General features: G+C 46.9%; 1 protein-coding gene across 1 annotated transcript in view; it reads left to right on the top strand.

The window, feature by feature from the left end:
* The window catches only part of LOC143278107 (dynein axonemal heavy chain 6-like), a 119,882-nt gene that overhangs the window by 83,942 nt on the left and 14,329 nt on the right, over positions 1-21,611 (top strand). Inside the window, exons 62-72 of the mRNA XM_076583139.1 lie at positions 49-229; positions 817-996; positions 4,779-4,885; positions 6,375-6,504; positions 8,137-8,283; positions 10,728-10,886; positions 12,756-12,946; positions 14,360-14,453; positions 15,696-15,936; positions 17,787-17,887; positions 19,077-19,181. Of these exons, the coding sequence (XP_076439254.1) occupies positions 49-229; positions 817-996; positions 4,779-4,885; positions 6,375-6,504; positions 8,137-8,283; positions 10,728-10,886; positions 12,756-12,946; positions 14,360-14,453; positions 15,696-15,936; positions 17,787-17,887; positions 19,077-19,181 (1,636 nt within the window). The remainder of the gene's footprint in view (positions 1-48; positions 230-816; positions 997-4,778; positions 4,886-6,374; positions 6,505-8,136; positions 8,284-10,727; positions 10,887-12,755; positions 12,947-14,359; positions 14,454-15,695; positions 15,937-17,786; positions 17,888-19,076; positions 19,182-21,611) is intronic.

Genomic DNA, 21,611 nt, shown 5'->3' with positions numbered 1-21,611 from the left:
GTGACGCCTCCTTGAGAAAGTGAAACTGGAACAATGTGTGTGACGCAGTGATGTGGTGAGTCTGGAGAGGCCGGACCTGGAGGAGCAGAGGAACCAGCTGATCGTGCGGATCAACGCGGACAAGAACCAGCTGAAGGCGATCGAGGACCGCATCCTCAAGATGCTCTTTGAGTCAGAGGGCAACATCCTGGACAATGAGGAGCTCATCAACACTCTGAACGAGTCCAAGGTGGGCGGGGGGTGTCAGTGTGGGCAGGGTTGGTGTGTGTGTGTGTTGGTGTGGGCGGTGGGGTGTTTGTGTTGGTGTGGGCAGGAGTGTGTGTGTGTTGGTGTGTGTATGTTTGTATGGAGTGTCAGGAGCATGATAGGAAGGAATGCATGCATGTGGGTGTGTATGGATGTGTGTGTGGGTGTGTATGTGTATGTGTGTGTGTGTGCATGTGTCTGTGTCTGGGTCTGTGAATGTGGGTGTGTGTGTGTATGTGCATGCATGTGTGTGTGTGTGTGCACATGTAGGTGTTTGTGTGTGTATGTGTTTTTTTGTGTGTGTGCATGTGTGTGTGTGTGTGTGTGTGTGTGTGTGTATGCACATGTTTGTATGTGTGTGTTGTATGTATGTGCGTGTGTGACCCACAAGGGAAAGGGTCTGTGTGTGTATATATTTACATATATGTGTGTGTTGGACGGGAGCGGGATTGGAGATTATATTAATCCCACCAACAACTCTCCATAACAGGAAACAGAAAATTATATCATCACTCCTACGCCTCCGACACATCACTGTCATCATTACACCTTTCCTCCCCACCCACACAGGTGACGTCAGGGGTGATCACCCAGCGTCTGACGGAGGCGGAACACACAGAGGAGAAGATCTCCACGGCCAGAGAGAAGTACCGCTCTGTGGCAGAGCGCGGCTCAGTCATGTACTTCGTCGTGGCCAGCATGGGGGAGGTGGACCCCATGTACCAGTTCTCTCTCAAGTACTTCAAACAGGTGGGTGTATGATGGGTAGGGGGTCTGAGGGGGGGGGGGTGAGTGTAGAGAGTGGGGGTGAGGTGGGGAGGGGGTATTGTTTTTCAGGGAGGTGTGTGGAAGGGAGGTGGGGGGAGGGGGGTGTAGAGGTGTGTGGAAGGGAGGTGGGGGGAGGGGGGTGTAGAGGTGTGTGGAAGGGAGGTGGGGGGAGGGGGGTGTAGAGGTGTGTGGAAGGGAGGTGGTGGGAGGGGGGTGTAGAGGTGTGTGGAAGGGAGGTGGGGAGAGGGGGGGTGTAGAGGTATGCGGAAGGGAGGTGGGGGGAGGTGGGTGTAGAGGTGTGTGGAAGGGAGGTGGGGGGAGGGGGATGTAGAGGTGTGTGGAAGGGAGGTGGGGGGAGGCGGGTGTAGAGGTGTGTGGAAGGGAGGTGGGGGGAGTATTCATCAGTTTTTCAAACTCTGTCCTTGGATTTATAGTTTTTCATTGTCTAAAAATATGATTTGCAGTGACTACTTTGTGCAGTCCACACATCATTCTGAAACACTCATTTGAATCATTGTAAGACCTGACCTGTGTTTCACTTCTATATATACCTCTTGATGACCAAGCCTTGATGGAAAGATGTCAGGGTGGCGTGACTCAGAGGTGTAAATGCCACTTCTTCCAAGTTCTTTACTGCTGTAATTCTGATGAAGACATTGTCAAATATAGAATGGTGACTGACATCCTGACCTGTAAGCTCTGTCTGATCTCATTGAGGTGACAGCCCTTCACTGACATCCTGACCTGTAAGCTCTGTCTGATCTCAGTGAGGTGACAGCCCTTCACTGACATCCTGACCTGTAAGCTCTGTCTGATCTCAGTGAGGTGACAGCCCTTCACTGACATCCTGACCTGTATGCTCTGTCTGATCTCATTGATGTGAGAGTCTTCACTGACATCCTGACCTGTAAGCTCTGTCTGATCTCAGTGAGGTGACAGCCCTTCACTGACATCCTGACCTGTGAGCTCTGTCTGATCTCAGTGAGGTGACAGCCCTTCACTGACATCCTGAACTGTAAGCTCTGTCTGATCTCAGTGAGGTGACAGCCCTTCACTGACATCCTGAACTGTAAGCTCTGTCTGATCTCAGTGAGGTGACAGCCCTTCACTGACATCCTGAACTGTAAGCTCTGTCTGATCTCAGTGAGGTGACAGCCCTTGACTGACATCCTGAACTGTAAGCCCTGTCTGATCTCAGTGAGGTGACAGCTTTTCACTGACATCCTGACTTGTAAGCTCTGTCTGATCTCATTGAGGTGACAGCCCTTCACTGACATCCTGACCTGTATGCTCTGATCTCAGTGAGGTGACAGCCCTTCACTGACATCCTGAACTGTAAGCTCTGTCTGATCTCAGTGAGGTGACAGTCCTTCACTGACATCCTGACTTGTAAGCTCTGTCTGATCTCATTGAGGTGACAGCCCTTCACTGACATCCTGACCTGTATGCTCTGATCTCAGTGAGGTGACAGCCCTTCACTGACATCCTGACCTGTAAGCTGTGTCTGATCTCAGTGAGGTGACAGTCCTTCACTGACATCCTGACCTGTAAGCTGTGTCTGATCTCAGTGAGGTGACAGTCCTTCACTGACATCCTGACCTGTAAGCTGTGTCTGATCTCAGTGAGGTGACAGTCCTTCACTGACATCCTGACCTGTAATCTCTGTCTGATCTCAGTGAGGTGACAGCCCTTCACTGACATCCTGACCTGTAAGTTCTGTCTGATCTCAGTGAGGTGACAGCCCTTCACTGACATCCTGACCTGTATGCTCTGATCTCAGTGAGGTGACAGCCCTTCACTGACATCCTGACCTGTAAGCTGTGTCTGATCTCAGTGAGGTGACAGTCCTTCACTGACATCCTGACCTGTAAGCTGTGTCTGATCTCAGTGAGGTGACAGTCCTTCACTGACATCCTGACCTGTAAGCTCTGTCTGATCTCAGTGAGGTGACAACCCTTCACTGACATCCTGACCTGTAATCTCTGTCTGATCTCAGTGAGGTGACAGCCCTTCACTGACATCCTGACCTGTAAGTTCTGTCTGATCTCAGTGAGGTGACAGCCCTTCACTGACATCCTGACCTGTAAGTTCTGTCTGATCTCATTGAGGTGACAGCCCTTCACTGACATCCTGACCTGTAAGTTCTGTCTGATCTCATTGAGGTGACAGTCCTTCACTGACATCCTGACCTGTAAGCTCTGTCTGATCTCAGTGAGGTGACAGCCCTTCACTGACATCCTGACCTGTAAGTTCTGTCTGATCTCATTGAGGTGACAGCCCTTCACTGACATCCTGACCTGTAAGTTCTGTCTGATCTCATTGAGGTGACAGCCCTTCACTGACATCCTGACCTGTAAGTTCTGTCTGATCTCATTGAGGTGACAGCCCTTCACTGACATCCTGACCTGTAAGCCCTGTCTGATCTCAGTGAGGTGACAGCCTTCACTGACATCCTGACCTGTAAGTTCTGTCTGATCTCAGTGAGGTGACAGCCCTTCACTGACATCCTGACCTGTAAGCTGTGTCTGATCTCATTGAGGTGACAGCCCTTCACTGACATCCTGACCTGTAAGCTGTGTCTGATCTCAGTGAGGTGACAGCCTTTCACTGACATCCTGACCTGTAAGCCCTGTCTGATCTCAGTGAGGTGACAGCCCTTCACTGACATCCTGACCTGTAAGCTCTGTCTGATCTCAGTGAGGTGACAGCCCTTCACTGACATCCTGACCTGTAAGCTCTGTCTGATCTCAGTGAGGTGACAGCCCTTCACTGACATCCTGATCTGTATGCTCTGTCTGATCTCAGTGAGGTGACAGCCCTTCACTGACATCCTGACCTGTAAGCTCTGTCTGATCTCAGTGAGGTGACAGCCCTTCACTGACATCCTGATCTGTATGCTCTGTCTGATCTCAGTGAGGTGACAGCCCTTCACTGACATCCTGACCTGTAAGCTCTCTCTGATCTCAGTGAGGTGACAGCCCTTCACTGACATCCTGACCTGTAAGCTCTCTCTGATCTCAGTGAGGTGACAGCCCTTCACTGACATCCTGACCTGTAAGCTCTGTCTGATCTCAGTGAGGTGACAGCCCTTCACTGACATCCTGACCTGTAAGCTCTGTCTGATCTCAGTGAGGTGACAGCCCTTCACTGACATCCTGACCTGTAAGCTCTGTCTGATCTCAGTGAGGTGACAGTCCTCACTGACAAGCATACCCACCAGCAGATGTCAAGGGTCTAAACTGGGCAACAACAGTCCTTTTGAATGGTGGCCTAGTGGTAACATGCCCCCCTAGAAGTGAGAGAATCTGAGCCCCTGGGATTGATTCCCACACTTGTCAGTATATCTCCCCCTTGACTTGACCTTGAAGTGTGGTCTGGATGCTATTCATTCGGGTGAAACAATCAACTGAGGTCCTGCATGCCCTTAGCATACATAATGAACCCACAAAATGATTGTTTGTGTCAAAATTATGGAGAAAAATACGGTTTGATAGGAAAGCAAATACACTTGCACGCTAAAAAAAAAAGAAAAAAAAAAAGGTGTGGCACTGCACTGCAGCAAGGCACTCTCCTGGGGGAGACCAGCCCCAATTCCACGCAGAGAAATCTGTTGTGACAAAAGAGAAATACAATACAAGACAACACAACACAACACAACACAATACAATGCAACACAACGCAACACAACACAACACAATGCAACACAACGCAGCACAACACAATACAAACCAGCAATGTGAATGGTGATCTGTCCTGTTGTACAGCTGTTCAACGCAACAATCGACTCCAGTGAGAAGGACCCCGACCTCCCAACACGTCTGCAGATCTGTCTAAGGGAGACCACCATGTGCATCTACAAAAACGTTGCCAGGTACAGTGCTGGGGACTGGGTGGGAGGGGGAGGGGGGGGGGGGGGTTGAGGGGGATGAAGGAGTGGGGAGGGGAGAGAAGGCTGGGTCAAGCTGAGCATGTGTGGGTATCCTCCCCTCATAACATGTTAGTTTGGGTTTTTTGTTGTTTTGTTTTTTTAGTAACATAAATCTTTCTACAGAGGTGCCATGGCAGGTTGTTTAGGCATTGTCCGATTCAGTGTTCGCCAGTGATCAGGGTGCAGCATGGCACTAGGTCCTAGGGAAAGGCACTTTACGTCTATTTTCCTCACTCCGACCAGGTGTGAATGGGTTCCTGACTTCAGTCAGGGAAGGTAAAAAAAGCAGAAGGAGAGGACTGGGCCCCGCCTTCCAATGCTGAGCCCTAGACACAGTGGGTATGAATTCACTGCCTTCCTATGCCAAGCCCTAGACACAGTGGGTATGAATTCACTGCCTTCCTATGCCAAGCCCTAGACACAGTGGGAATGAATTCACTGCCTTCCTATGCCAAGCCCTAGACACAGTGGGAATGAATTCACTGCCTTCCTATGCCGAGCCCTAGACACAGTGGGTATGAATTCACTGCCTTCCTATGCCGAGCCCTAGACACAGTGGGTATGAATTCACTGCCTTCCTATGCTAAGCCCTAGACACAGTGGGTATGAATTCACTGCCTTCCTATGCTAAGCCCTAGACACAGTGGGTATGAATTCACTGCCTTCCTATGCTGAGCCCTAGACACAGTGGGTATGAATTCACTGCCTTCCTATGCCAAGCCCTAGACACTGTGGATATGAATTCACTGTCTTCCTATGCCAAGCCCTAGACACAGTGGGTATGAATTCACTGCCATCCTATGCCAAGCCCTAGACACAGTGGATATGAATTCACTGCCTTCCTATGCCGAGCCCTAGACACAGTGGGTATGAATTCACTGCCTTCCTATGCCGAGCCCTGGACACAGTGGGTATGAATTCACTGCCTTCCTATGCCGAGCCCTGGACACAGTGGGTATGAATTCACTGCCTTCCTATGCCGAGCCCTGGACACAGTGGGAATGAATTCACTGCCTTCCTATGCCGAGCCCTAGACACAGTGGGTATGAAGTCATTTCCCTGATGGCTGTACAAGGTTATGGGACATTCAGCCTTTTCAAATACTTCTACAACAAGATTTTTGGAAAGCAGTTTTTCTTCTTTTCTGTGTGTGTGCTCAGATTTCTTTGTGTGAGTGTGTGTTTGTGTGTGTGTGAGTGTGTAGATGTGTGGCTGTATGTCTGTGTGTATATGTGTGTGTGTGTGTGTTGTGAGTATTTAGGTGTGTGTGTGAGAGAGTGAATATGTGTGTGTGTGTGTCTGTCTGTGTGCATGTGTGTGGGTGGTGCTGTGAACACACATGAGTGTGGACATTTTGTGACACACCCCCTGTAGAAATCAGGCTCCTTCATTCCTGTTATATGTGTGGTTGTTTTTCTGTTTTTCCTTACAGGGGTCTGTTTGAGAAAGACAAGCTGGTGTTCAGCTTCATGCTGTGTGGAGAGATCATGAAGACATCCAAAGACATCACAGACTCTGAGTGGAACTACTTCCTGCGAGGGGCTGCCGGCAGCATGGATAAGGTGGAGTGGCTCTGTGTTTGTGTGTGGTGTGTGTGTGTGTGTGTGTCTGTGTCTGTGTCTGTCTGTGTGTGTTTAAGTGTGTTTGTGTATGTGTGTGTGTGTGTGGGGGGGGGTGTCTGTGTCTGTGTGTGTTTAAGTGTGTGTGTGTGTGTTTGTGTATATGTGTATGTGTGTGAGTGTGTGTGTGTGTATGTGTTTGTGAGAGTGTGTGTGTGTGTGTGTATGTGTGTGTGTGTGTTAGTGTGTGTGTCTGTGTGCGTGGGTGTGTGTGTGTGTATGTGTGTATGTGTGTGTGTGTGTTTCTGTTTGTGTGTATATGTCTGTGTGTGTGTGTCTGTCTGCTAGTTTGCTAGGTGTGCATTTAGGTGTGTGTGTGTGTGTAACATTGATGTGATGTGTTGTGTAGAATATTGTGTTTGTTTTGAAAAGCACCCACAGTGGATGTCTGGTTCGTTTTTTGTTTATCTGTTTGTTTAGTTATTTATCGATCTATCTATTCATTATCATTATTATTATTATTATTATTGTCATTATTTATTGCCTGTGCCTGCATGTATATCTGTCTGTCTACCTGTCAGTCTGCTTGTCTGTCTGTCTCTACCTCTCTATCAGTATCAGTGTTTGACTGGTGAAACTACATTGTGTGTGTAAACCATTATTTATCAACATGTGTTATTGATCTTCTCCAGGCTGAATGATGTGCACATTGAAAACAAGAACAAAAGTAATGAAAGTTAAGCACCAAAGTTATAATATTCGTGACTGTGTAACTGTCATGGTGTTGGTGTGTGTTAGCCTTGTGGCACGGAGCATCCAGCCAGTCACTTGATGTCCTCTGGTCTCCACGTGAAAAAAAGAGAAGTGTATCACCAGTTCACCTGTCACCTGTTGAAGGTTAAAGGTCCCCTAGCCTTTTGCAGCCATCGGGGAAATGAATTCATACCCACTGTGTCTAGGGCTCGGCATAGGAAGGCAGTGAATTCATACCCACTGTGTCTAGGGCTCGGCATAGGAAGGCAGTGAATTCATATCCACTGTGTCTAGGGCTCAGCATAGGAAGGCAGTGAATTCATATCCACTGTGTCTAGGGCTCGGCATAGGAAGGCAGTGAATTCATATCCACTGTGTCCAGGGCTCGGCATAGGAAGGCAGTGAATTCATATCCACTGTGTCCAGGGCTCGGCATAGGAAGGCAGTGAATTCATACCCACTGTGTCCAGGGCTCGGCATAGGAAGGCAGTGAATTCATACCCACTGTGTCTAGGGCTCGGCATAGGAAGGCAGTGAATTCATACCCACTGTGTCTAGGGCTCTGCATAGGAAGGCAGTGAATTCATACCCACTGTGTCTAGGGCTCGGCATAGGAAGGCGGGGCCCAGTCCTCTCCTTCTGCCACTGTTGACCTCCCCGACCTGTCAGGTAGCCATTCACACCTGAGTAGAGTGAGGAAAATCAGAGTAAAGGGCCTTTCCCCAGGACACAACACCATGCCGAAGCAGGGCCTTGAACTCTGGTCATTGGTGAACACTGGATCACAAGTCCAACACCTGACCCATTTTACCATGGCTTGTTGTGTGTGAAAAACGAAATATACAACCACTTCATCTGTCCTTTGTTCTCCCATGTTAACAGGAGCGTCCGGAAATGCCAGCCGTCCCATGGATGAAACGGGAAACATGGATGGCTGCTTACGACATTAATGACACCATTGACGCCTTCAAGGGTATCCATAGCGACCTCACCTTGACTCCTACCAACGTTACATTGGGCCCAGTTGAGGTGAGATTGTGGTGGGGGTTGTTGAAATATGGATTTTTCTTTCTTTGTGTGTGTGTGTTGGGGGGGGGGGTGAGAGGAGGGAGAGGGTGGGAATATTACATCCAGTGAGAGAAGTTTGAAGTCAGCTTATTCTTATTAGCTTTGTTTTATTATTATTTTATGACATCCTTTTTTTTTTTTTTTCCTTTGCTGCCCCAACATCTGTGCCATTTGCATGGTGTTATTCTCATGCCAGTCATTCCAGTCCCTCTAACACCCCCCCCCCCCCACACACACACACACACACACCCACACACACACACAGACACACACATCCATGCACACAGTCTCAGTACCAGCAGTTGACAGGGTGCTGTCAGTGTTAGGTCACCATGAGGACACACACCAGAGGAGACCCTGCACTGCTGCTGCTTACTAGCTTGGTTGTTGCGATCATTTTGGTTGAAGGGAGTTGTCTTTTTTGTTGGTTTTTGTGCCTGTTACTTTTGTTTTGATGATGATAATGATCTTGATCTGCTGAACAGACTGTGATGGTGATGATGTCATCATCATTTTTGTCATTGCCATCATCATCACCCATTTCAAAGAAGGGACACATGGTTTTTTTTGTTTTACAGATCTGAGTTTCAATTTCAAGGAGGTAACAAAGTGTTCAGGCTGATCCATATATGCTACTCCACATCTGCTGTAAAAAAAATTATTGAAAATGAAAAAGGCAGGTGGCTGACCCAGTGTGCTGGTCAGACCCTGAGAGCCCACTGCCAGGTTTGCACACAGCTTCAGGAATGTCAACTATAGCAAGTCATGCTGATGAAGGAATAGAGTAAATGTCAACATGAAATTAAATGACATGATTAAACAAATCAAACAAACAACTTTAATGTAATAAGTAACAAATCAAATTATGATAAAATGATATATGTACGTAGTGTCATTCAGAGCGTTCTGTGCAGGTGAAGACCAGTAAATAACTGAATACATTAAGATAGAACAAAGTGAAATTTACATAGCCATTCAGAGCGTTCTGTGCTGGTGAACCCCAATAAACAACTAATTAATGCATTAAGATAGAACAAAGTAAAATATAGGTAGTGTCACTCAGAGCGTCATATGCAGGTGAACCCAATAAACAGCTAATAAATACATTAAAACAGAACAAAGTGAAATATAGGTAGTGTCACTCAGAGCGTCATATGCAGGTGAACCCAATAAACAGCTAATAAATACATTAAAACAGAACAAAGTGAAATATAGGTAGTGTCACTCAGAGCGTCATATGCAGGTGAACCCAATAAACAGCTAATAAATACATTAAAACAGAACAAAGTGAAATATAGGTAGTGTCACTCAGAGCGTCATATGCAGGTGAACCCAATAAACAGCTAATAAATACATTAAAACAGAACAAAGTGAAATATAGGTAGTGTCACTCAGAGCGTCATATGCAGGTGAACCCAATAAACAGCTAATAAATACATTAAAACAGAACAAAGTGAAATATAGGTAGTGTCACTCAGAGCGTCATATGCAGGTGAACCCAATAAACAGCTAATAAATACATTAAAACAGAACAAAGTGAAATATAGGTAGTGTCACTCAGAGCGTCATATGCAGGTGAACCCAATAAACAGCTAATAAATACATTAAAACAGAACAAAGTGAAATATAGGTAGTGTCACTCAGAGCGTCATATGCAGGTGAACCCAATAAACAGCTAATAAATACATTAAAACAGAACAAAGTGAAATATAGGTAGTGTCACTCAGAGCGTCATATGCAGGTGAACCCAATAAACAGCTAATAAATACATTAAAACAGAACAAAGTGAAATATAGGTAGTGTCACTCAGAGCGTCATATGCAGGTGAACCCAATAAACAGCTAATAAATACATTAAAACAGAACAAAGTGAAATATAGGTAGTGTCACTCAGAGCGTCATATGCAGGTGAACCCAATAAACAGCTAATAAATACATTAAAACAGAACAAAGTGAAATATAGGTAGTGTCACTCAGAGCGTCATATGCAGGTGAACCCAATAAACAGCTAATAAATACATTAAAACAGAACAAAGTGAAATATAGGTAGTGTCACTCAGAGCGTCATATGCAGGTGAACCCAATAAACAGCTAATAAATACATTAAAACAGAACAAAGTGAAATATAGGTAGTGTCACTCAGAGCGTCATATGCAGGTGAACCCAATAAACAGCTAATAAATACATTAAAACAGAACAAAGTGAAATATAGGTAGTGTCACTCAGAGCGTCATATGCAGGTGAACCCAATAAACAGCTAATAAATACATTAAAACAGAACAAAGTGAAATATAGGTAGTGTCACTCAGAGCGTCATATGCAGGTGAACCCAATAAACAGCTAATAAATACATTAAAACAGAACAAAGTGAAATATAGGTAGTGTCACTCAGAGCATTCTGTGCAGGTGAACGCCAATCCTCTTGACTGGGAGGGTTACGGCCCCTTGCCCCCAGAGCCCAAAGAGGGGGAGGAGTACACGGAGGGCGTGGCCAGGGGGCACTGGGACAAACGCCTCACCTCCTTCCAGAAACTCATGTTCGTCAAGAACTTCCAGGAAGAGAAGGTTTGTACATCTGCTGTTTGTGTGTGTGGAGGGGAGTCGGGGGCGGGGGGGGGGGCAGGTGTAGGGTGATGGGGCATGGGGGGGGAGGGGGGGATGTATGTCTGTTTATGATTTTCAGTTTGTGTGTGTGTGTGCATGCACGTGTGAATGTGTGCGAGCAATGCTCCATGTGTATATCTTTCTTCTTTTTTTTTTTGCATGTATGTGTGTCGTATGTATTTATGTGCATGCACATGTGTGTTCAAGCAGTTCTGCATGTGCATGTGCATGTCCATGTGTGTGTGTGTGTGTGAGTAGATGGCTCAGTTGGTACGTTTTCCCTCCAAGAACACTGCATGTGCATGTCCATGTGTGTGTGTGTGTGTGTGTGTGTGTGTGTGTGTGTGTGTGTGTGAGAGAGAGTACATGGCTCAGTTGGTACGTTTTCCCTCCAAGAACACTGCATGTGCATGTCCATGTGTGTGTGTGTGTGTGTGTGTGTGTGTGAGTACATGGCTCAGTTGGTACGTTTTCCCTCCAAGAACACTGACCAGAAAATCTGCCTGTGGTTCCTGAACAGGACAGTGTGTCCACCACAACTCCGGCAGAGGACAGTAACACCAGATAAACGCAGCACTGATTCATGAACACACTGATGAAGAGTCCCTTTCCATAATACATTGGTGATGGCAGATTTTTTTTTTTCACAAAGCTCTTGATATCATCTTTTTCTGGTGCTGTTTATTTACGTTCCGTTCATTACCCAGTTGTTTAGTGATCATGGTGACATGTCTAGACAGTGTTGGATCCTTTAAAAAAATATATATATATTGTTATCCTTAATACTTACATAGCACCTGTCCTTGGTCAGAGACCAAGCTCTAAGTACTTTACAAACACAGAGTCACTTGCACAACTGGCTTCCTGGGTAGAGCCGACTGACAGCTGCCAAAAGGCACTCATTTGTTTCCTGTGTCATTCAGTCAGGCTTCAGTCACACACACACACACACACACACACACACACACACACACACACATACACACATGCACACACACACACACGCAATCATACACACGCACATACACACACACACACTCACTCCAGAGTGGGGTTTTACTGCAAAAAATTCACCAGGGATAAACAGCTGATTGATGACTGCTTGTGTACGACTGTGATTGTTGTACCTATGGTTTACTTTTAGTCGACATTTAAACATTCTATTTCTTTTATATGATACACTGAATGACTGTGATTCTCATGTATTGTTTATGTGTTTTTCACCACAAAGCAACAACGGAGATAATAACGTAGGTGATGGCCTAGAGGTAACGCGTCCGCCTAGGAAGCGAGAGAATCTGAGCGCGCTGGTTTGAATCACGGCTCAGCCACTGATATTTTCTCCCCCTCCACTAGACCTTTAGTGGTGGTCTGGACGCTAGTCATTCGGATGAGATGATAAACCGAGGTCCTGTATGCAGCATGCATTTAGCGCATGCAAAAGAACCTACGGTAACAAAAAGGGTTGTCCCTGGCAAAATCCTGTAGAGAAATCCACTTCAATATGAAAAACAAAGAAAACTGCACGCAGAAAAAAAAAAGGGTGGCACTATAGTGTAGCGACGTGCTCTCCCTGGGGAGAGCAGCCCAAATTTCACACAGAGAAATCTGTTGTGATAAAACACAATACAAATACAAATATTGTGAACTGTGTGTTGCCGTGCAGACAGTGTTTGACTGTGATTCTCATGAACTGTTTATGTGTTTTTCACCTCAAAGTAATAATGGAGATAATAAAGTATTCAGAATTCTCATGAATTGTTGATGTGTTTTTCACCACAAAGTAACAATGGAGATGGTAACGTTTGTGACCTGTGCGTTGCTGTGCAGACGGTGTTTGCGGTGGCAGAGTTTGTGAAGGACAACCTGGGCCAGGCCTTCGTGGAGAGCCCCGCAGTCAACCTGCAGGAGCTGTATGAAAACATGACCAAGGTCACGCCCCTCGTCTTCGTGCTGTCCACAGGCTCCGACCCCATGGGCGCCTTCCTGCGATTCGCCAAGGACACCGGCAACCAGGACAAGTGGGTATTGTGGTGGTGGTGGTGGTGGTGGGTGGGTATGTGGGGGTGTGGAGGAGGGATTTTGCTTAATGTCCTTGATTGTCAGCATTTTGTTAAAGTGTGAACGTTCATGTTTGAACGGTATCGTTCAGAAGGCAGGAGAGGAGGGCAGGAATTGAAGGGTGAGTTGGAGGAAACAGGGCAGATGGCAGGTGGAATCAAAGTGTGTGTGTGTGTTTGTGTGTGTGTGTGGGGGGGGGCAGGGCAGGGGATGTTGTGTGTGTGTGTGTTGTGTGTGTGTGTGGGGGGGGGCGGAGGGGGGTGTTGCATGTGTGTGTGTTGTGTCTGTGTGTGTGGGGGGGCAGTGCGGGGAGTGTTGTGTGTGTGTGCATGTGTGTGTGCATGTGTGTGTGTGTGGCGGGGGGGGGGGGGGGTTGTGTGTGTGTGCATGTGTGTGTTGTGTGTGTGTGTGTGTGTGTGTGTGTGTGTGGAAAGGGGAGGTAATTGGGGAGGGAGGTGATAGGGGTGAAGGTGAAGGGGGAGGTGATACAGTTGATGGAGAATTGAAAATAATATGTGATCCTCCGAAATGAAATGTGGCAGAAAGTCGTCTTTCATTGTTTTGTACACAAGCACAACAAAAGGGGCTATGAAGGATGAAAATGTGTGAAACTTTTCTGCTAGCAGCAGCTTGTGCAGAACCTGTCATCACATCACAAATTTATTACCTAAATATTGAAGTTCATTTCATCAAATTGTCCCCAGTCCCCCAGGCCCCACTCCACACCTGCAAAAAATACTTTTTTTAAAAAGAAGAAGAAAAAAGAGTGGTTGACTCATGGATGTGGGAAGATTCTGATTGGACGGTCACTTTTCTGTGAGTGATACTGTTGAAAATACAGAGCCTAAAAATGTTAGCGTGAAATTGCCTTGTGTTTGGGAGCCCTCTCAGAAGACGTATAGATCTATACACTAGCATTTTCTGTTTTCCCAAGAAAACGCAATTAGACTGAGAGATACAGTATTTCAGAGACTGTATTTCACGTATTTTATGTCTGGTTTCAAAATGGTGTGTGCGTGTATGTGTGTGTGGTGTGTGTGTCTATGTCTGTGTGTGTGTCTGTGATGTGACTCTGTGTGTCTCTGTGTGTGCCTGTGATGTGACTGTGTGTGTGTCTGTGTTTGTGTGTGTGGTATGCATGTGTGTGTGTGTGTGTGTGTGTGTGTGTGTGTGTTTGTTTGTCATGTGTGTGTGTGTCTGTGGTGTGTGTGTATGCACACGCATGTGTGTGTGTGTGTGTCTGTGTGTGTCTGTGGTGTGTGTGTGTGTGTGTGTGGTGTATGTGTGTCTCTGTGGTGTGTGTATGTGTGTGTGTCTGTGGTGTGTGTGTGTGTGTGTGTGTGTGGTGTATGTGTGTCTGTGTGTGTGCACAGAATCCAATCCATCTCCCTGGGGCAGGGCCAGGGGCCGGTGGCAGAGAGAATGATAAACGCTTCCGCAAAGAACGGGGACTGGGTCTTCCTGCAGGTCCGTGCACTTTGCTCTCTTTTCACTTCAACTCACTTCAACATATGGCTTCAGACACTTCAAACAGAACACTGTGCTCTGTTTTCAATTCAGCTCACTTCAACATACCTCATTGTCAGCTTCAGACACTTCAAACAGAACACTGTGCTCTGTTTTCAATTCAGCTCACTTCAACATACCTCATTGTCAGCTTCAGACACTTCAAACATCACACTGTGCTCTGTTTTCACTTCAGCTCACTTCAACATACCTCATTGTCAGCTTCAGACACTTCAAACAGAACACTGTGCTCTGTTTTCACTTCAGCTCACTTCAACATACCTCATTGTCAGCTTCAGACACTTCAAACATCACACTGTGCTCTGTTTTCAATTCAGCTCACTTCAACATGCCTCATTGTCAGCTTCAGACACTTCAAACAGAACACTGTGCTCTGTTTTCACTTCAGCTCACTTCAACATACCTCATTGTCGGTTTCAGACACTTCAAACAGAACACTGTGCTCTGTTTTCACTTCAGTTCACTTCAACATACCTCATTGTCGGTTTCAGACACTTCAAACAGAACACTGTGTTTGGGCTCATTCAGACTTCTTTTGCACCTAAGGGGTTGTGATTCCTCTGTTTCATTGCTTTCTGCTCTTAATTTCATGCTCTTTTTTGACTTGGTGTGTTAGGCAGCCATAAGCAGTCATACTCAGTCCACACACACACACACACACACACACACACACACACACACACACTTACTTTTGTACTATGTGAACAAGTGAGTAACAGGCAGTCATACGCTTCTCACACATATTGTAGTAGCATTTTTACTGGCATAATAAGTTTTTGTTGAGCAGTGTATTACATTTTAACTAAAACTTTTTTTGGAACAGTTTTTTTTATCATGCGTGTGTTTTGCTTGTTTTGGTGAAATTGTTGGACTGAAGCTGTGATTCAATGAGGATGTTTTGTGACTGTATCCCCCACACCCCAAAAGGAGCAAAAGAATTAGATTTCTTTGAATCTTTGTATCATGCACACACAGTCAGTCATCAAACCAGAACGTGCTGCTTTCCTGTATAACTTAATCACTGACATGCATGACCTGCCATGGTTGACCAGCGCTGAAGAATGACCCATATATTTTGTGTGTACCACACACACACACACACACACACCCACACACACACACACACACACACACACACACCCCATGACATCACCATGCATGCTGTGTGGTGTGTGGCCACAGAACTGCCACCTGGCAGCCTCCTGGATGATCTCCATGGAGAACCTGGTGAAGGACATGCAGGAGAAGCCGGACGGCATCCACGAGGACTTCCGCCTCTTCCTGTCCTCCATGCCCGCCAAGCACTTCCCCGTTGCCGTCCTGCAGAACTCCGTCAAGGTCACCAACGAGCCTCCCAAGGGACTGCGTGCCAACCTCCGCCGCGCCTTCGCCGAGATCACCCCCAGCTTCTTTGAGGACAACGGTCAGTGGAGTTGGCAGGGAGGATGGGGAGGGATTGGATGGGGGGGGAGGGGTGGTGTGTTTGGTGTTGGAGGGATGGTGGTGTGTTTGCTGTGTGTTGTGTGTGAATGGGTTGGGTGCGGGAGGGTGGTGTGTTTTCTGTGTTGAGTGTGTTTTGGTGTGGGAGGGTGGTGTGTTGTTTGGTGTGGGAGGGTGGTGTGTTCTGTGTGTTTGGGATGTCAGGGTGGTGTGTTGATGTGGGTGTGTGGTGTGTGTTGTTAATGCTGTGATGTGGATGTGTGTTGTTAATGCTCTGATGTGGGCTGTGTGATGTTAATGCTGTGATGTGGATGAGTGTTGTTAATGCTGTGATGTGGGCTGTGTGATGTTAATGCTGTGATGTGGATGAGTGTTGTTAATGCTGTGATGTGGGCTGTGTGTTGTTAATGTTGTAATGAGGGTGTGTGTTGTTAATGCTGTGATGTGGGCTGTGTGATGTTAATGCTGTAATGAGGGTGTGTGTTGTTAATGCTGTGATGTGGGCTGTGTGATGTTAATGCTGTAATGAGGGTGTGTGTTGTTAATGCTGTGGTGTGGGCTGTGTGTTGTTAATGCTGTGATGTGGGTGTGGGCTGTGTGATGTTAATGCTGTGATGTGGGTGTGGGCTGTGTGATGTTAATGCTGTGATGTGGGTGTGGGCTGTGTGATGTTAATGCTGTGATATGGGCTGTGTGATGTTAATGCTGTGATGTTGGCTGTGTGATGTTAATGTTGTGATGTGGGTGTGTGGTGTGTGTTGTTAATGCTGTGATGTGGGTGTGGGGTGTGTGATGTTAATGCTGTGATGTGGGTGTGGGGTGTGTGATGTTAATGCTGTGATGTGGGTGTGGGCTGTGTGATGTTAATGCTGTGATGTGGGTGTGGGCTGTGTGATGTTAATGCTGTGGTGTGGATGTGTGATGTTAATGCTGTGGTGTGGGCTGTGTGTTGTTAATGCTGTGATCTGGGTGTGTGTTGTTAATGCTGTGATGTGGGAGTGTGATGTTAATGCTGTGGTGTGGGCTGTGTGTTATTAATGCTGTGATGTGGGTGGTGTTAATGCTGTGATGTGGGTGTGGGCTGTGTGATGTTAATGCTGTGATGTGGGCTGTGTGATGTTAATGCTGTGATGTGGGCTGTGTGTTGTTAATGATGTGATGTGGGTGTGGGCTGTGTGTTGTTAATGCTGTGATGTGGGTGTGGGCTGTGTGTTGTTAATGATGTGATGTGGGCTGTGTGATGTTAATGCTGTGGTGTGGGCTGTGTGTTGTTAATGCTGTGATGTGGGTGTGGGCTGTGTGTTGTTAATGATGTGATGTGGGCTGTGTGATGTCAATGCTGTGGTGTGGGCTGTGTGTTGTTAATGCTGTGATGTGGGTGTGGGCTGTGTGTTGTTAATGCTGTGATGTGGGTGTGGGCTGTGTGTTGTTAATGCTGTGATGTGGGTGTGGGCTGTGTGTTGTTAATGCTGTGATGTGGGTGTGGGCTGTGTGATGTTAACGCTGTGATGTGGGCGTGGGCTGTGTGTTGTTAATGCTGTGATGTGGATGTGGGTTGTTAATGCTGTGATGTGGGTGTGTGGTGGGTGATGTTAATGCTGTGATGTGGGTGTGTGGTGGGTGATGTTAATGCTGTGATGTGGGTGTGTGGTGGGTGATGTTAATGCTGTGATGTGGGTGTGTAGTGAGTGATGTTAATGCTGTGATGTGGGTGTGTGGTGGGTGATGTTAATGCTGTGATGTGGGTGTGTGGTGGGTGATGTTAATGCTGTGATGTGGGTGTGTGGTGGGTGATGTTAATGCTGTGATGTGGGTGTGGGGTGTGTGTTGCAGTCCTGGGAATGGACTGGAGGAGAATTATCTTCGGCATCTGTTTCTTCCATGCCATCATTCTGGAGAGAAAGAAGTTTGGTCCCCTGGGCTGGAACATCAAGGTGTGTGTGTGTGTTTGTATAAGTGTGTGTGTGTTTATTTGTGTGTGTGTGTGTCTCTCTCTCTCTCTCTGTGTGTGTGTGTGTGTGTGTGTGTGTGTGTGTGTGCATGCTGACAGTGCACAATTGTGTCAGTACATATTTATTAATGAAACAGTAAACAGCTACAGTATTCCTTCTGTATGCACCTGTATATAAATGTGTGTGTGTATTTGTATGCATGCACATGTAATCATGTGTGAAGGCATGTTTGCCACATACAAACCAACATACTGCTTTGCACATATAAATACACTGTAATGCACACACACACACACGCGCGCACACACACACACACACACACACACACACACACACACACACACACACACACTTTCTGTATCACATATTCTGTTCATGGCATACGCACACATGTTCTCCTCTCTTAGTATCTCTCTTTTTGCCTGATGCAAATAAAATGTATGGTGGCTGTAAGTCTGATGATGAATCTTTGTGCTTCGTATTTAGTATGTCTTTCAAAGAACATATGACTCACAGGTACAGCATGTTACCTATATATGCACAACTCACTGTGACTATTTTGTTGTTGCTGTTGTTCGAGTGTCATTCAGATGTAATGTAATGTATCTCTATCGTTTAGCACTATTTTTATACAGTGATGTAGATTGTAACAAAATTGAATGAATAAGTTTCAGTTTCAGTTTCAGTTCCTCCAGGAGGCACACTGTGTTCGGACAAATCCATACACACTACACCACATCGCTAGGCAGATGCTTGACAGCAGCATAACGCAGCACTCTCAGTCAGGCCTTGAGTGCATGCCTATATATTTGTGTACCTATCAGAGTGGATTTCTTTTTATGTAATTTTGCCAGAGGACAACACTTTTGTTGCCATGGGTTCTTTTTCACTGCACCAAGTGTGTGCTGCACACAGGTCCTGAGTTTGTCGTCTCTTCCAAAAGACTAGACACTCAGTTTGATTTTCCAGTCAGACTTGGAAGACAGGGTGAGAGCGGGGTTTGAACCCACACCCTAACAGACCCTTTATTGGCAGCTGAGCGTCTTGACCGTTCTGCCACCTTCCTCCCTAACAATGAATAAGAATATTTGGAAAACCTTACACAGACTTACCTACTCATTCTCCCATGACCCATCCTCACAGCTGTTGCACTGATGGTGTGTGTGTGCAGTACGAGTTCAACGACAGTGACCGTGAGTGTGCACTGCTGAACATGCAGATGTTCTGTGCTGATGGGGAGATTCCATGGGACACCCTCATCTACATCACTGGGGAGGTGGGTAGGCTGTGGTGTGTGTGTGTGTGTGTGTGTGTGTGTGTAAGGTGTGTGTGTATGTGTATGTGTGTTTTGTGTGTGACTCTGTGTGTGTGTGCATGTGTGTCTGCTTGTGTGTTTGTGGTGTGTGCTTTTGAGATATGGGGAGAGACCAAGAAAAAAGTGGAGTGATTGGAAGAGACAGACAGACTGAGACACACACAAATGAAAAAAGAAAAGTGGGATTCGCTTAGAAGAGCATGTATGCACACATGCACATGAGCGCACACTCTCCCCTCCACTTTTACTGACACCCGCCCCACCTTCCAGCTGTGTGTGTGATGACTGACTGGTGTTGTGTGTGTGATGGGTGTTGGTGTGTGTGATGACTGATGGGTGTGTGTGATGACTGATGGGTGTTGGTGTGTGTGATGACTGATGGGTGTGTGTGTGTGATGACTGATGGGTGTTGGTGTGTGTGATGACTGATGGGTGTGTGTGATGACTGATGGGTGTTGGTGTGTGTGATGACTGATGGGTGTGTGTGATGACTGATGGGTGTTGGTGTGTGTGATGACTGATGGGTGTGTGTGATGTCTGATGGGTGTGTGTGATGACTGATGGGTGTGTGTGATGTCTGATGGGTGTGTGTGATGTCTGATGGGTGTGTGTGATGTCTGATGGGTGTGTGTGATGTCTGATGGGTGTGTGTGATGTCTGATGGGTGTGTGTGATGACTGATGGGTGTGTGTGATGTCTGATGGGTGTGTGTGATGTCTGATGGGTGTGTGTGATGACTGATGGGTGTGTGTGATGACTGATGGGTGTTGGTGTATGTGATGACTGATGGGTGTGTGTGATGACTGATGGGTGTTGGTGTGTGTGGTGACTGATGGGTGTTGGTGTGTGTGGTGACTGATGGGTGTTGGTGTGTGTGATGACTGATGGGTGTTGGTGTGTGTGATGTCTGATGGGTGTGTGTGATGACTGATGGGTGTGTGTGATGACTGATGGGTGTGTGTGATGACTGATGGGTGTTCGTGTGTGTGATGACTGATGGGTGTTGGTGTATGTGATGACTGATGGGTGTGTGTGATGACTGATGGGTGTTGGTGTGTGTGATGACTGATGGGTGTGTGTGATGTCTGATGGGTGTGTGTGATGACTGATGGGTGTTGGTGTGTGTGATGACTGATGGGTGTGTGTGATGTCTGATGGGTGTTGGTGTGTGTGATGTCTGCTGGGTGTTGGTGTGTGTGATGACTGATGGGTGTGTGTGATGACTGATGGGTGTGTGTGATGTCTGATGGGTGTGTGTGATGTCTGCTGGGTGTTGGTGTGTGTGATGACTGATGGGTGTGTGTGATGACTGATGGGTGTGTGTGATGTCTGATGGGTGTGTGTGATGACTGATGGGTGTTGGTGTGTGTGATGTCTGATGGGTGTTGGTGTGTGTGATGACTGATGGGTGTGTGTGATGACTGATGGGTGTTGGTGTGTGTGGTGACTGATGGGTGTTGGTGTGTGTGATATCTGATGGGTGTGTGTGATGACTGATGGGTGTTGGTGTGTGTGATGTCTGATGGGTGTGTGTGATGACTAATGGGTGTGTGTGATGACTGATGGGTGTTGGTGTGTGTGATGTCTGATGAGTGTGTGTGATGACTGATGGGTGTTGGTGTGTGTGGTGACTGATGGGTGTTGGTGTGTGTGATGTCTGATGGGTGTGTGTGATGACTGATGGGTGTTGGTGTGTGTGGTGACTGATGGGTGTTGGTGTGTGTGATGTCTGATGGGTGTGTGTGATGACTGATGGGTGTTGGTGTGTGTGATGTCTGATGGGTGTTGGTGTGTGTGATGACTGATGGGTGTGTGTGATGACTGATGGGTGTTGGTGTGTGTGATGTCTGATGGGTGTTGGTGTGTGTGATGACTGATGGGTGTGTGTGATGACTGATGGGTGTTGGTGTGTGTGATGACTGATGGGTGTTGGTGTATGTGATGACTGATGGGTGTTGGTGTGTGTGATGACTGATGGGTGTGTGTGATGTCTGATGGGTGTGTGTGATGACTGATGGGTGTTGGTGTGTGTGATGACTGATGGGTGTGTGTGATGTCTGATGGGTGTTGGTGTGTGTGATGTCTGATGGGTGTTGGTGTGTGTGATGACTGATGGGTGTGTGTGATGACTGATGGGTGTGTGTGATGTCTGATGGGTGTGTGTGATGACTGATGGGTGTTGGTGTGTGTGATGTCTGATGGGTGTTGGTGTGTGTGATGACTGATGGGTGTGTGTGATGACTGATGGGTGTTGGTGTGTGTGGTGACTGATGGGTGTTGGTGTGTGTGATATCTGATGGGTGTGTGTGATGACTGATGGGTGTTGGTGTGTGTGATGTCTGATGGGTGTGTGTGATGACTAATGGGTGTGTGTGATGACTGATGGGTGTT

The sequence above is a fragment of the Babylonia areolata genome, chromosome 35 (genome assembly GCF_041734735.1).
Source record: "Babylonia areolata isolate BAREFJ2019XMU chromosome 35, ASM4173473v1, whole genome shotgun sequence".
Lineage (NCBI taxonomy): Eukaryota > Metazoa > Mollusca > Gastropoda > Neogastropoda > Buccinidae > Babylonia > Babylonia areolata.
The sequence above is the reverse complement of the archived record's forward strand: the minus strand, read 5'-3'. Positions and strand labels throughout refer to the sequence as shown.